A 14,672-nucleotide genomic window follows, 5' to 3' on the forward strand; every position below is an offset into this window, starting at 1 on the left:
TGGATAGTATCAGGTTCGAAAGTTTAGGCATCAGCTGTGAAGATAATGAGATTCATTATGACGCCCATTCTTGTTGACTTTTATCTACTTTTGAAGACCTACAATGTCTCCAATGTTTTGGTTTTGTCGGTTTTATTCTTTACTGTTTTGTTCAATTGTATTATAACTAACGATATAGGCAATTCTATTAGAGATAGCGGGAGGCATTATGGTAACCATTGTTGATCACCTTGTATTATGTTTTTACATTATCTATTATGTCCACCCTTTTGACTTGACTGATTCTGTTCTGTTATGTCACATTTGGTTTTACTCTCTTCCAAAAAAGTAATAAGAACCGTGGGAGCAATGAAACCCAAAATGTGTAATAGTCATGGTACAAAAGAGAGGAAAAGAAAGTGCTCCAAACTATATAACTGCATGTATATTTAAATGTATAAGATAGAAAATGATATCACAGAGTTTTATTGGATCAATGAACAGAACTGTTTGCAGTATCATTGATGGAATGTCCACTTTACAAGCTTTAATTTTGTGACTTGAACAATTATTTCTAAGATGACAATATGTAATCCATTAACTAGTGATTTCCTACTGTTCTTTTTTTTCTGTAAATCTGTATAACTTGTACCCTTTCCCTGCTTTTTTTTCTTTTCTCCTTAAATAAAATTTAAAAAAAAAATAAAAAAAAAATAAATAAATAAAAAATAAAAAAATAAAAAAAAAGATTTTCAGCTTTGACAGCCACTGTCTCAACCAGAGCCAGGCCAGAACTGCTGGCAGAATTACATGAACTTCTGCTTAAGAAAGTAACAACCATGAAAGTCAGTAATGTCTCAACTCTCTGCCCCATATCCTGTGTTTCCACCCCGCAAACACGTGGCAGAAGGCACATTTCTGGGAAGGTCTGCACCAGCTCCACTGCCCCTCTCGGCTCTCCTGTGCCCTCCTCCCAGGGTGGTAAAGGGCGCATGGCACACATGGCAGCTCCTACCCTAGAACCCTAAATCATGACTTGGAATAAAAACTTCCTGGAAGAATCAGATAAGAAATACTGCCAGGCACAGTGATGCACACCTATAATCCCAGCACTCAAGAGACTGAGACAGGAGGATTGACTCAAGTTCAAGACCAGCCCGAACTGCACAGCAAAACCATGTCTCAAAAAACAATGAAAAGAGCTCAAAGTTAGAACGAAATCTCAACAGTCAATTTTCATGACATTTTTATTTGAAGAATAAAGTAAATTTCATTTATTTGGTGATATTTAACAATTTAATAGAAATAACCTGTCACAAAACCTCCATAACTGTTAAGTACTATAGAGTACGATATGTTCATACAAATTATCAATGTTTGAAAAGCTTTAACATATCACTATATTTTTAGAATATAACTTTTTTTTTTTTTTTTTGAGACAGGGCCTTGCTGTGTAGTTTGGGCTGTCCTTGCATTCACTATGTAGGCCATATTGACCTCAAACTCACAGTGATTCTCCTGCCTCAGCCTCCCAAGTGCTGGGATTACAGGCATGCATGACCATGCCCAGCTAACAATATTTATTCAGATCTATCTGTAGGCTCACAACACTAGAAATAAAACTAATTCGGTTCACTTGATAAAAAAAAAAATCTTTGCAGCAAATGAAGTAACATTCCAAGGAGATTCCGGGATAATAGTAATTTTTAAAGCTATTTTTAAGTATTTGTTAAAATTAAGTTTCAGTACACAAAAATAGAAAAACAATGAAAAGCTGAAGAGCCTTTGGTGAGTCACAGGAAGCAAAGTAAATCCAGCTGCACTGCATGAACTATAGACTTGTACCTAGAACTTCTGATGAGCATTAAGTCAGAAACGACTGTCTGGAGGATTAATACCTCGTACTTATTTCTAAAAACTATTCTAGGGTGACTGTTTTTAGAGAAAACAATCATTGAACTTTTCTTTAGACCACCAGCATAGATGTTTTGTTGTAACTAATGGACCTGTAAGGTGTTTTTGGAAAAGAGAAAAGTGTGACTCTTAGAACCACTAAAAAAAAGACGATTATATAATACAGCTTTGACCTAAAGTACCTGATTTAGGTTAACTACTTTTCAATACACTAGTAATGAGCGAGATAAGAAGAAAAAGATGTCTGAATTCTAACTCAAGAATTAAGTTTTAGGTGTGGTGATGCATGCCTGTAATCCCAGCAGTTGGGAGGCTACGTCCAGGAGTGGAGTTCTAATTCACCGTTTTCACAGTCGTTACCATAAAAATGCACACACTTTGCCCAGTTTTCAGACATTCCCAAATGTTGCCAGAATCTCCACAGTGGCTTCACAGTTCATGAAGAATGACTATTACGGTAAAATGTCCCCAGCAGTACGCAGTCAAATTCTCTTCCTTACCAATGTCACAGCATTTCTAGAGAAAATCTCATGAAGGAAGAGTGAAATGCTGTTAGAAGACGAAAGCCTGACGAATTCTGGGTGGGCACCCCTGCGTCTGTACCTGCTGCCTCCCCGGTTTTCTTCCTATATGGGCAACTAAAATACGTTCCAACCTAAAATGATTCTGGTTTGCATCTATAGTGAATAAAGGCCTTCCACGCTGTTTTGAACCATTTCAGCGAGCATCTGAAGTAACGATTTCCTTAGGAGAAGGAGCTCCTGGCCTGCTCCTTCTCTAGACACTCGTAAACACTGAACAGAACATCTGTGGCCATGCAGTCTAGCTGTCCATCATTAGCTGTTATTGGATGCGTTTAATTCTACATTCCACCAGGCCCAAATGGACACTCTGGCTACAAATAAAATTACCATCAGGTCACCCCCCCTGAGCGAGGCTCCTGAGAGCTGTGGAACCCTCAGTCTGTTCCTGGCTTCATGTGCATACTATGACGTGGCCTGAAGGCAGGACTAACTGGTGGCAGTTTCTGGCAGGTCTGATAAACTGGCTTGTTGCAGTGTGTGACGATGGTAGCGGAGAAAATAACTTGATTAGTCGGAGATGAGACATAGTTCAGTCACCAAGAGACCCCAGAGGGGCTCCTCAACCACAGTGCCCAGCACTAGCCAGACTCCCAGGAGAAGCCCCAAAGCCCAGACCGCTCCAGCTTCTATTCAGAATATCAGTGTAAGGATAAGGAGGTATCTCAAGGCAAAACAGTTCTGCTCGGGGAAGGGGACAGACAGTGGTCAGGTGCAACACCCTTCACTCTCTCTCGTGGTTTAACCATTCACTCCTCCCAGGCCGGTGTGCTTTATTTTGCCTCATAGTTTACCCCTTCACTCCTTGGCCACGTCCCCCACACTGGCTGAAGGATCACAGTTCAGAAGAAACAGCAATGTCTGGACGATGAGTGGCAGGGTGGTGGGGAACAGACGTTTGGCTAAATCTCTGAGAATGAGACAGCACCTGAGAATATCTGTGTCCTGCAGGACTATGAAACTGTCCCCACCGAGACGAAAAGAGCTCTTAACAAGCAGGTGCACATGGTAGCTATTAGTGACAGAGCGGGCCATTTTTCTGCTGGCCAATCTAGCACTTGGCTCAGTGGTACTGGTGACAGGAACTGGTGGCTCCACATATGCTCCCCAAGAGGGACTCCCTCTAACCAAGGCTGACTCGAGGGTTTCGCGGCTAATTATCCCCATAACTTACCAATTTCTAGATAACCCATTCACAGTACCTCACAAGGGATGCACTGCTGTGACCTCTAATCCTAGAGAGGTCAGTAGTTTTCCTTCTTTAGAAGAAACTCATATTCTGTGTTTGGAGTGCACACAGTAAACTATGGATGTGTTTGCTCACATCATAGGCTGTTCGACAATGCTGTGGATAAATAAAAGTCATTCCCAACAAAAGACAACTGGCCAGTGACCAAGCATCTCTTTGTCCTTAAAACTCTCCCATCTTCCAGCGCAGAAAGCTCCTGCTGCCTCTGACAACACAGCCAAACCTCCGCTGAGAGTGTCCACAGTCCCAGAACGCAACCGATGAGCTCCATCGGCACTTTTCCAATTGGGTATTGGACACGGGAAAACCACGGCTAATGGCTTCTCAAAACTTTGTTTCCTGTCTCTAAAATCGGGAGCTTCCTCGGTTCCTGTCCTTCCTAAGGCCTGATCCCCCTTGCTTAAGTGATCCAAACCAACTGCTTTGCCTGCAGCTAACGATGCTGGTGTAATTCTATACCCTCTCCCTGAGAGTTCATAAAACCTACAGCTTTCAATCCTATGTAGACTCCCCTGCGACTCCAGCTCCCGTGTCCACCTCCTTTAGAGTACCCACCTCACTCCTAACTGCATTTTTGGCCATTTCTACATGTCACAAAGACGGCAAACTGAAAAATCTACAAAATTGGCTCCTACACTCTGTACCCCAAGATACTTTCTGGTATCAAAATATTCAACAACTCAGCTTTGTTCAAATTTGTTCTCGTGGGGGCTGAGGAAATAGCTCAGCGACATAAGTGCCTGCTTATCAAAACACAAGATTGTGAGTTTGAATCCCGGTGCAAAAAAAATTGTTCTCTCACTCATCATTACCAAGTGCTGTCAATCTCATGTCATGAAACCACCTTGAATCCATTCTTTCCGCTTCGTCTCCACCACCACCACCTAAGCTCAAACCCCACCTTCCTCATCTCCCTAAACCCATGAACACCTCAATTTTCAATACTCAACAATCTCATGGGGGCCTCCTGATTCATCAGCGTCTGCCCCTGAACCGTTCAATGGTATCTTCACAGTACGTAGCAATACTTTTACCAAACAGACTGCCATGTTTTTTGAAGTTACTGTTTTATACAAGTTTCCCTTACTTGAATATAAATGCTGTTGAGAAGGAGGGGGACGAGGCTCAGCGTCCTTCACTAATCAGCTTAGAACCTGGACATCAAGGCACACACTTAACTGCGGAGAGAAGAGTGAATGAATGACAGCAGCCTTCTGCCATCGATTGTTCCTGGCTTCGCTTTTCCTTTCTGCAATTCGTAACTTCCTGAGCTAGCAACGTCAGCTTTCAAAAAGATGCCTATGCTCTATAGTAGCCATTGACTTCAAGATAAGAATAAACCTTTTTTTTGTCCAGTATTGGAAAGTGAACCCAGGACCTTTCTACTGACCTACATCCCCAGCCCTTTTTAAAACTTATTTTATGGTGTTGCTAAATTGCCCAGGTTGGGCATGAACTTGTGATTGTCCTGCCTCAACCTCTAACTGTTGGGATTACAAGTGCACATGACCACCACACCCAACTACGATTAAATCTTCCTAATATGACTGTGGCATTGATTTTTTTTTTTTTTTTTTTTTTTTTTGGTCTTTTGGAGACAGGGTCTCACTATGCATTTCAGGCTGGCCTTGAGCTCACTTTGTACCTCAGGCTGGTCTTGAACTCCCAAGGATCCTTCTGCCCCAGCCTCCTGAGTGCTAGATTACAGGTATGTGCCACCACACCCAGCTTGTAGCATTAATCTTGATATGCCCACTTCATTGGATAAGACACTCCTAGCAAATTAGTAAAGTAAACTCCTCAGCATATCGGGAGGGCCATGAAGTGTGCCCTTGGGTACTACTTATGGTCCCTCAATCATCCTTCTCTGTCACTCTTCTGCTCTGCTTCCTGGCCATCAGGAACTAAACTACTGGCTCCACCATGACCTCTGCCTTGGAGTCATCGAATCATGGCCTGAACCCAGGAGCAATTAAACCTCTCTTCTGTTGAGAGAGGTGCTAAATATTCTCTCTGGAATTAGAAAGCTAACACACACAGAATTCTTCAAAATTTGGCCCCCCCCCAAAAAATTTGGCCCCAACTTTTCCTTTCATCTTTTGAATCAACTCCCTTTATTTTATTGTGAAGCTTTATTCACAGTAACCAAAAACTGAAAAATATCTAAACATTTAAGCTGAATCGGTAAAGAAATCGCTCTACATGGAATGCCCATTAGTAATAAAAGTAAAGCACAGCTGGTTTCCTGTATTTTGCCTAGTTGTCCATCCCTTTACCACGGAGGGATAAGCCTAGACTAGTTACTCTATCATGGCAGAATTGCCAACCTATGCTTTTGCCTCATCTCATCCCATCCTAGCCCATCACACCCCACACTCTCCCTACACCAAATTACAAATATCCAAAGACTCTGCCAAGCAATTGCTGTGCCTTAATTTCTTTTCCTCCCTCGGTCATTTCCTTCTCATCCAGAATGACCCAACTCACACATCTCCTAATCTTTGGATCTCTTCAATTTCACCACATAGATCTTTTTCTCCTTCTCTGTCTCTAGAGCACACTGTTCACAGATGCTAGTATTTTTCTCAAATTACCGTGACTCGGTGAATGTGTCTCTCCTAAGGCAAATTTTTAACACTAATAATAATAACTGCTACAATTCTGGTTTGCTATAGGCTAGGTGCTTTTCTAAGCACTTTGTCTATGGCAACTCATTTAAAATTCACAAAGCCTCATGGTTTGGGTACAATTATTACCCTTATTTTACAAATAAGGAAACTAAGGCCCCAAGAGGCCGAGTACACTTTCTGATATCACATAGCTCAGTACTCCATGACGTGAACCCAAACAGTGTGATTGCAGACTTCATGCTCAGTACACCCTCTCATTAATTCCTGGATGCCAGGAACTGTGTCTTAAAGTCTTATTTGTATAACCCATGCCCAGAGCACCTCAAGTATTTGTGGAATGAATTAAAATTTATAATTTTCTCCTACTCATGTAAAAAAAATTCCTTATAAGTAATGTAGGTTTCCAGTCAGTAATTACAGAACTGAATCTGGAAAGTTTCTTCCATAAACATGGACGAGACTAACATTAAATTTCTAATAATAAATTCAAACGTTCTGAAGAATTTCACCACATAGAAAAGACTGACAAGATTCTTTGGGTACCCACATAACTGCTGTGAACCCAGAAACAAGAAGCCTCAATGAAGGAATCAATGCTCCCTTAGAGAAGAGACTACACGTCACTTTGTCTCCTGTGACTAGCTGTCACTACCGAATTAATCCCATCTACCGATGCTGAAACAGTGCAGCGTGTTCTGAAGGCAAAAGCAAAGACACAATGTTCAAATAAAGATTTAATCTTAAGAGCCAAATCTATGAAAAATAACAAAAATAAATAAAATCACTGCTCCAAGGAATTACCTACGTTTAAACAACAACAGAAATTTAGCCATTCCATAGTGGGAAAAGTATTAGTCATCATCTTTTAAACAAGTATCTTCCATATATTAAAAGCATTTAAGTTCTTACCAGTAGGTAGTACATGAAATGATTTACAAAAGCTAAAGCATTTAAATTGTAATGATCTGTACAGAAATAAAAGTGATACACAGTAAAGACGGAGTACTATTCAGCCATAACGAAGGTAAGTTAGAGGCAGATGAAGGACAATGGGTGCATCTTGAGACCATAAGACTAGGAGAAACAGATCAGACACTGGGATTAAATATCACAGTTTCCCTTCTATAAAAACCAAGATATGAATAATTTAAACAACAAATTAAAAGATGCTAGGAAACAGGGAAGTAGATTTTGTGGAGCTAGGAAAGGGATCTGAGGATGGGGGGGGAGACTAGGGAGAGACAGACAGACAGACAGATGTTCATACACAGGGGATAATTATAACTAATCACGGAGGTTACAATGAATCCCCAGGTACAGCCGCAGCGGAAGGAAGCAGAGCCGGAGAGCCTGGGGCCCCCTCTGCCTTCCCCCATACGGCCAGTCCAGGTCGGGTAGTCACAACCTCCGCACGAGCACCCGCTGGACAGACACACATGCCCTTATCCAAAGCCCTCGAGCCAAACACCTTCAGAACTTTAGATTTTTGAGTCTAAGAGGGTGCTTTCAAACCAGTACTCCCACAGGAACCAGGACAGCACCTTGTACTCAAGCACATCACCATTCCTACAACCAAGTGCATGGGTGTTCACATTCAGTGGGATAAACAAACGCTCTAAGTGGTTTCACATCACGTCAGACTTGGCGAAAAAATTCTGTTTTCTAAGTTTTTAGGACTAAAATTGTAGAAAAGAACTGAGTTGTGGGACACAGACTTGCATTTCCACATGCAGCCACGCTGTCACTGTCCCCCAGGGGACTGCCAAGGGCTTTCTCACCGCCGCCGTGCTCAGCACACTGATTGTTAGGTAAGACTAGACCGGGCAATACAAGGAAATCACCTAGCCAAAACTAGAACACAGGCCTCAGGACATCTGGCCCTACCGCTCTCCCTCAATTTTACAGGATTTAATTCTTCTGGGCTTTTGGAAATAATGACGTAAGTACAAACAGCAAGTTACAAAAATGTTCTAGAGTCCTACATACTCGAGCTTCACTCATTGGTGCCAAAAATCTGATGTCAGTACACTAGTATGGACTAAAGTGTGGGCCTTACCTCATTCTCAGCATTCCCCAATCTGTGCTCGCATGTAAGTGTGTACCGTTCCAGGCAACTTTCGCTCTGGTCCAGCTTCTGGTGAGCACCATCCCAATCAAGACCTCTAACTGCTGCAAACCACAGTACACCTCTTTGTATTTACACTCCTCCCACCCCCTACACTGTCCCTGCCTCTAGAAACCCCCTCTATAGTTTGACATTTTAAAAATGACTTGAGACTTTTTTAAAAGTCGTGGTAAAATATACACGCATTAAACTTACCATCTTAACCATTTTCAGGTGAACAGTGTTAAGTGCATAGTGTTAACTACAACCACATCACTAAGCAACTCATCACCAAAACTTTATCTTGCAAAATTGTAATTGTAGACCCATTAAACGAGTCCTCATTTCCTCCTCCTCTCAATTCCTTTGCATTTCTACATGCTGTTTCTCTGAATACGCCTACCCTGGATATTCACCTAAGTGGAACCACACAGTTATTTGTCTTTTTTCTAAGTGGCTTATTCACTGATGTCCTCAGTGTATAACCTGTCCCCACACTATACTATGTGCCAGAATCTCTTCCCTTCTCAGGGCTGAATATTCCATTTAATGTACACTATAGCCAGGTGTGGTGGTGCACACCTGTAATTTCAGTACCCAGGAGGCTGAGGCGGGAGGATATCCGTGAGGATCACCAGCCAGGGCTACATGAGCAAGTCCAAGGCCAGGTTACACTACATGAGACTCTGTCTCAAAAAAAAAAGAAAAGGAGAAAGAGAAACACACTGATGCACACCTGGGTTGCTTCCACCTTTGGGCTACTGTGAGTCCAGCTGCTAGGTACTTGGGCACACTCTGTCTCAGCCTTTCAGATACATGCTCCAGGGGAACTGCCAGATCACGTAGCAAAATTCCATTTTCCACTTATGAAGGAACAAAATTAACTTTTTCCAATTACTATAACTCCTTTGAGACTCATCCAACTTCCATATACAAACAGTTTATTTCTTTGTAACTGTCCAGCAGTATTTTATTGTTGTGCATGTACAAGTTTATTTAACTGTTTACCCACGAATGACACTTGAGTTGGTCAGTTTGGGGCTGTTACAAATAAGACTGCTGGAAATGTTCCTTATGGGTTGTGATATAGACAAAAGCTTTTTATTTCCTTAAATGCATGAGAGTATGATTCCTGGGCTGTAAAGCAAGTGTATCTTTCATTTTAAAAGAAACGGCTAAGCTGCTGTCCAGAGCATCTGTATCATTTCTACTCCTAAAGGCAATTAGGAGAAATCTAGTTTTTCTGTATCTTCACTTGGACTTCAGCACTCTAACAGGCACCTCAAGGTGGCTCTGCACTGCCCTCGTGGCTAGAAATGCTGCACAGCTTTTCAGAAGCTCACTGGTCACCCATCTTCTTACTCCGGCGCTTAGATGGATATAAATTCTTCAGATATGTGACTTGAAAATATTCTCTCACGGTCTACAAAGCTCTCTACAAAGCTTTCGATTTTGATGGAGTACAATTATTATTTTATTCTATCAATTAAGTTTTTGCTGGCAAGTCTGAGACCTATTTACCTAGCCTGAGATTCTGAAGATGCTCACCTGTATTTTCCTTAAGTTCTATGGTTTTGTGTATCCTATCTAAATCAATTCCATGATTTTACAATGACTAATTTAAAAATATGTGGTGTGAGATTTCTTTCTTTCCATTTTGTTTTGTTCTTTTTGATACAGGGTTTCACTATTCATTTCAGGCTGAACGTGAACTCACTTTGCAGCTCTGGCTGGGCCTTAAACTTGTAGCAATCTTCCTGGCTCAGCCTTCCCAGTGCTGGGATTACAGACATGCACAACACACCTGGCTATGAGGTGAGTTTTAGATCCAGGCCTTTTTTTTTTTTTTTGCCTATGAAATTCAACTGTTCTATTATTATTTGTTGAAATGATCCCCCTTCCACAGAACTGCTTTTGCTCTTTGTTAAAAATCAATTGGGGAGGGGGGCTGGGGATTTAGCTCAGCGGCATAAGCACCTGCCTTGCAAGCAGGCAGTGGTGAGTTCGATCCCTGGTACCGATAAAAACGAAAAAGACAAAGACAAAAAAAAAAAAAAAAAAAAAAGAATTGTCCACACCTTAAGAGACAGGTCCATGTTTTGGACTTTATAGATTTTTTAAACATTGAATCAATTAATTGAGAATTAGAACATGAGGTAGTAGAAAATCTATAAAAACAAGGGTAAAAAAATGAACTAATTGCTCCATTGTTACCAGTAATAGAATCATCAGCTCACTAAATTTCAAGATTTTTAGTTTACTTTTTTTTTCTCGACAAGAACTGAACCCAGGACCCTGTTCACCCTAGACAAGTATTCTACCATTGAGCTTACATCCCCAGCCCTACCCTGACTTCTGTTGAATTAAAGAGTATATTTCTAGACTGTTTTTCCCCTTTTCTAACAGGGTAAGTTAAAGAAAATAATGAATAATGAATCATGCCAATGTTTTTTTCTTCTCCTATTTGTCAAAAGTATAACAAATTTATTTAAATTTTAAGGATATTAAGCATTATTCATCCTAAACATACAGTATAGATTTACTCAAAAAGCAAACCATCTAAGGCATTAAAATTCTGATTTAAGCAAATAACAAGAATTCAGAATATAAAATGGATCATTTTATGATTGTAAAAGAACTGCCCAACTATAATTTCCTAAGGTTCTAACAGGGGTCTTTATGCTTTGGATACCATGCTGAGAGTATCTTTGCTGACAAAACTTGGAATTATCATGCACAGTATGTAAAACAATATGGCTGCTTCACCTATGTTTTTATCCCTAATTTATAACAGCTGTTACCTGAATCTATCGATCAAATGCCTGCTCCTTTGCTAAAACAGATGTAGAACTGTATATATATCCTAGATCCCCTCCCCAAATGTTTTCATATGGGTTTAGAAGAATCTAAGAAGAAATCTCACGGTTCTAGTGTCCTGAAAACATGGACTCACCCTAACTCAAGACAATGCTTGTTAAAGTAGTTCATTATGTATATATTTAATCGCTTTGGAAAACAATTTAGTATTGTCACCTAAAAGAAACAGTTAACATCATGACATATGCCTGTAATCCCTGTACTTGGGAGGCAGAGGCAGCAGGACTGCTGCAAAATCGAGGCCAGCCTGGGATACACGATGAGTTCAAAGCCAGCCTGAACTGCACAGTGAGACCCTGTCTCAAAAAAAATCCCAAAATAGGGGCTGGGGATTTAGCTCAGCGGCATAAGCGCCTGCCTTGCAAGCAGGCAGTCGTGAGTTCGATCCCTGGTACCGATAAAAACGAAAAAGACAAAAAACAAAACAAAACAAAAAACCCCAAAATAAATTAATTAATTAAATTGACTGAAAAATAGGAGGAAAAAAGATGGCTTTTGTCCTGTATTTCTCCACATTGGCACTACTGACATTCTCAAACAAAACTTTTCTTGTAAGGCTGCTCTGCCAACTGTAAGGCAGCACCCCAGGCCACAGATCTCTAACTTGTGATAAGCACAAACACCTCCACACATTGCACAATTACTCCACCATTCCTAGAGGGCAACGTTGCCTAAGTCGAGAAACGCTCCAGTCCTAAAGACCAAGGAGAGTCACAGAAGTATCCTAATGAAGGCATCTAGAGATAACAAATGCAATATCTGATTCTAGTCTGGATTCTACACTGCATGGTAAAGATTGCTAAATGGACATGTAAAGTATTGTATCAATATTAAAGATAAACCTGAGTTGATAACTGCACTTTCTTGTGTAAGGAAGTATCTCTATACTTAGAAAATACATACTTAAATATCTAGGTAAAGGATGTATACAATCTACCAAGTGATATAGCAAAACATATACACACACACACACACACACACACATCGACATAAAATGTATGTGTGAATCTGATTTAAGGGTATATAAGTACGTTCTCTGTGCTATTTTTATTCTTGTAACTTTTGTGCATGTTTGAAATTGATTATAAGTCAAAAGGTGCAGGGTTTGTCTTTTTTTTTAAGTGGAAAAGAGGTTTATAATACTGATGACACATTTCATAGCAGTAGTCCAGCATAAGTGATAAAAATTTCAAGAGGACAATGACTACCACCTGGATGAATTCCCACTTCAAGCATGAACATTCGTTGGCAAGAACCATTTCACCCCATTTCTCCCTCTACTCTTTCTGGAGAGGACTCCTTGAATAGTGCAAAACTGAAAATTAATATATCTCGCTTTCAAAGGCCGTGTCTATCAAGTGACTTAATAAACCTATATCCCTGCTCCATTTCTCCATAAATCACTGAAGCATCTTCACTTTCAACAGTTAAGCAAAAAAATCTCGAAAAGCATAAAAGTACTCCTTGTAAGGAAACCATTTATCCACTCAGCTGAGCATGTATATGAAGAGTATGTGAACCAAAAAGCAGAAAAGCAATGTGTAGAAGGACGGAGAGAAAAAAAAAGAAATAAAAGACTGGCGGGGAGCTAGTCTGAGCGAAGGGGGGGGGGGGTCCTAGCCAGGAAGAAGGATTTTAGTGCATCGGATGAGTAGGAGGGAGACGAGGTCGCTCACCTGGCAGTGGTAAGCAGAGGGTGTTGAGTCCCCACCAGCTTCCGCACCTGCATAGCGATGTTGCTGAGCTCGTCGCTCAGCAGGCAGCGGAGGCTCATGAAGGATGTGGGATAACCCACGATCTTCTCCGCCTCTGACACCACCTGGTTCCAGTGACTCTGGGACCTGGAGGACTGAGCACGCCAGGACCCCACAGTAGACGGGAACCACAACGGGCGACGTAGGAGGCCCAAGGGCCCCAGATAACAGGGCAAGGGTATCAGCAGCTGCCGAAGGCTCATAGTCTGAGTCTGGGAGGGTCAGGGTCCTGGGGTATCCGGAGGTGACTCCGGAAAGAAATCAGGGGCCAAGAAGAAACTTGCAGGAACTAAATGGAAGTGGCAGTTCCTATCCCTCAGAGGACGGTGGCTTGTATGAACCGTAATCCAAGACGAACTTTAACTGCTGTTAACTGCAGCCCGAGCTGAACGGACAGTAACCCGCGCTCACCTCTGCCCCTGACCACCTGCGATAGAAACCACGGCCACCTTCTATACGGGGGACGCCATATTGGCGGCGTGGAATGCGGCTTGCCGTAAAGAAGGAGGCGGGCTCTACGTCGGAAGGCAAAGCGCGCTCCTTACTTTACGGCGATCCGAGACCTCCCCAAGGGGCGGAGCTTTGTGGGCGGGCTCCGGAAGGCGAGGGTGGGGTGAGTGCCGCGGCTCGGTCTCCCCCAGCCCCGGCGTGACAGGTTAGGCCGTGGGGAGAGGCGGGCCGCGAACCGGCGGCGTGCCCTTCGCAGGGCAAAAGATCGGATGAAACGTGTCCACCCCCGGAGCCTCACCTCTCATTTTTCTCTTGTCCTGTTCTTGGGGCTCCACTTACCACCCGGGATTGCAGACTGAATCACTGGCCCCAGTGCTTTTTCACATATTAGCTCGTTTAACCCTCGGAACAACCGTATTGAACAGATACTAGTATTATTCCCCGTTTGAATGAGGAGACTGAGGAACAGCCCGTTTGTGTAAATTGCCGATTGACCACAATAGGCAAAGGTGAGAACCTAGCCTGGTTTTTGAACCACAACATTGCACTACGAATCTAGTAGTAGGCTACTATCTGTTCTCTTTACTACTACGGGAAGGCAGGCAATGTGATTATTTCAGTAATGCTACCTATTCGCTTCAGGTATGTCTAGCATCTTGGGCCCCTTTCCTTACCATGCAAAACAAGTGTTAATAAATCCTTGTTGATAACAAAGATATATTGCCAAGTCAGTACAAATAGCTTCTAAAACTCCAGATTTCAAAATTCAAATTCATGGTTGGTTTTTAAAATTCTTATTATACGTAATATTAGACTAGACATTTGGTTACCTATAAAAATTGTGACCTCGCATCTATGCTCCCAGGTGCTTGGGACGGTGAGGACAGAGGGGTTCTTGAGTCTAGGGTTTGGGCATCCAGCTGGGCAACATGCAAGATTTAGAAAAAGGGCAAATTAACTAGAAATTCACTTTTTAGAAAATGTGCTCTTGGGCTGGGGATTTAGCTCAGCGGCATAAGCGCCTGCCTTGGCAAGCAGGCAGTCGTGACTTCATCCCCGGTACCGGTAAAAAGGAAAAAGCCAAAAAAAAAGAAAATGTGCTCTTACATGGCTGACCTGAACCTGCTTCATGCC

The 14,672-nt window shown here is 42.0% G+C and overlaps 1 protein-coding gene across 7 annotated transcripts in view; it reads right to left on the bottom strand.

The window, feature by feature from the left end:
- The window catches only part of Pdss2 (decaprenyl diphosphate synthase subunit 2), a 279,546-nt gene extending 265,960 nt beyond the window's left edge, over positions 1–13,586 (bottom strand). For 2 of the 7 annotated variants that reach the window (XR_010048980.1, XM_063253955.1), the window contains exon 1: positions 13,011–13,582. Coding sequence is in view for 6 of the 7 variants with exons in the window: in XM_063253955.1 (XP_063110025.1) it covers positions 13,011–13,291 (281 nt within the window). In the remaining variant the exon portion in view is untranslated. Of the gene's footprint in view, positions 1–13,010 lie in introns of all 7 variants that reach the window. The other 5 variants (XM_063253957.1, XM_063253958.1, XM_003466032.4 and 2 more) reach the window with 4 other exon arrangements.
- Between the last annotated feature and the right edge of the window lie 1,086 nt (positions 13,587–14,672).

Source organism: Cavia porcellus, unplaced genomic scaffold (genome assembly GCF_034190915.1).
Source record: "Cavia porcellus strain 051 isolate PalLab524CR breed Dunkin Hartley unplaced genomic scaffold, mCavPor4.1 scaffold_7, whole genome shotgun sequence".
Taxonomy (NCBI): Eukaryota; Metazoa; Chordata; class Mammalia; order Rodentia; family Caviidae; genus Cavia; species Cavia porcellus.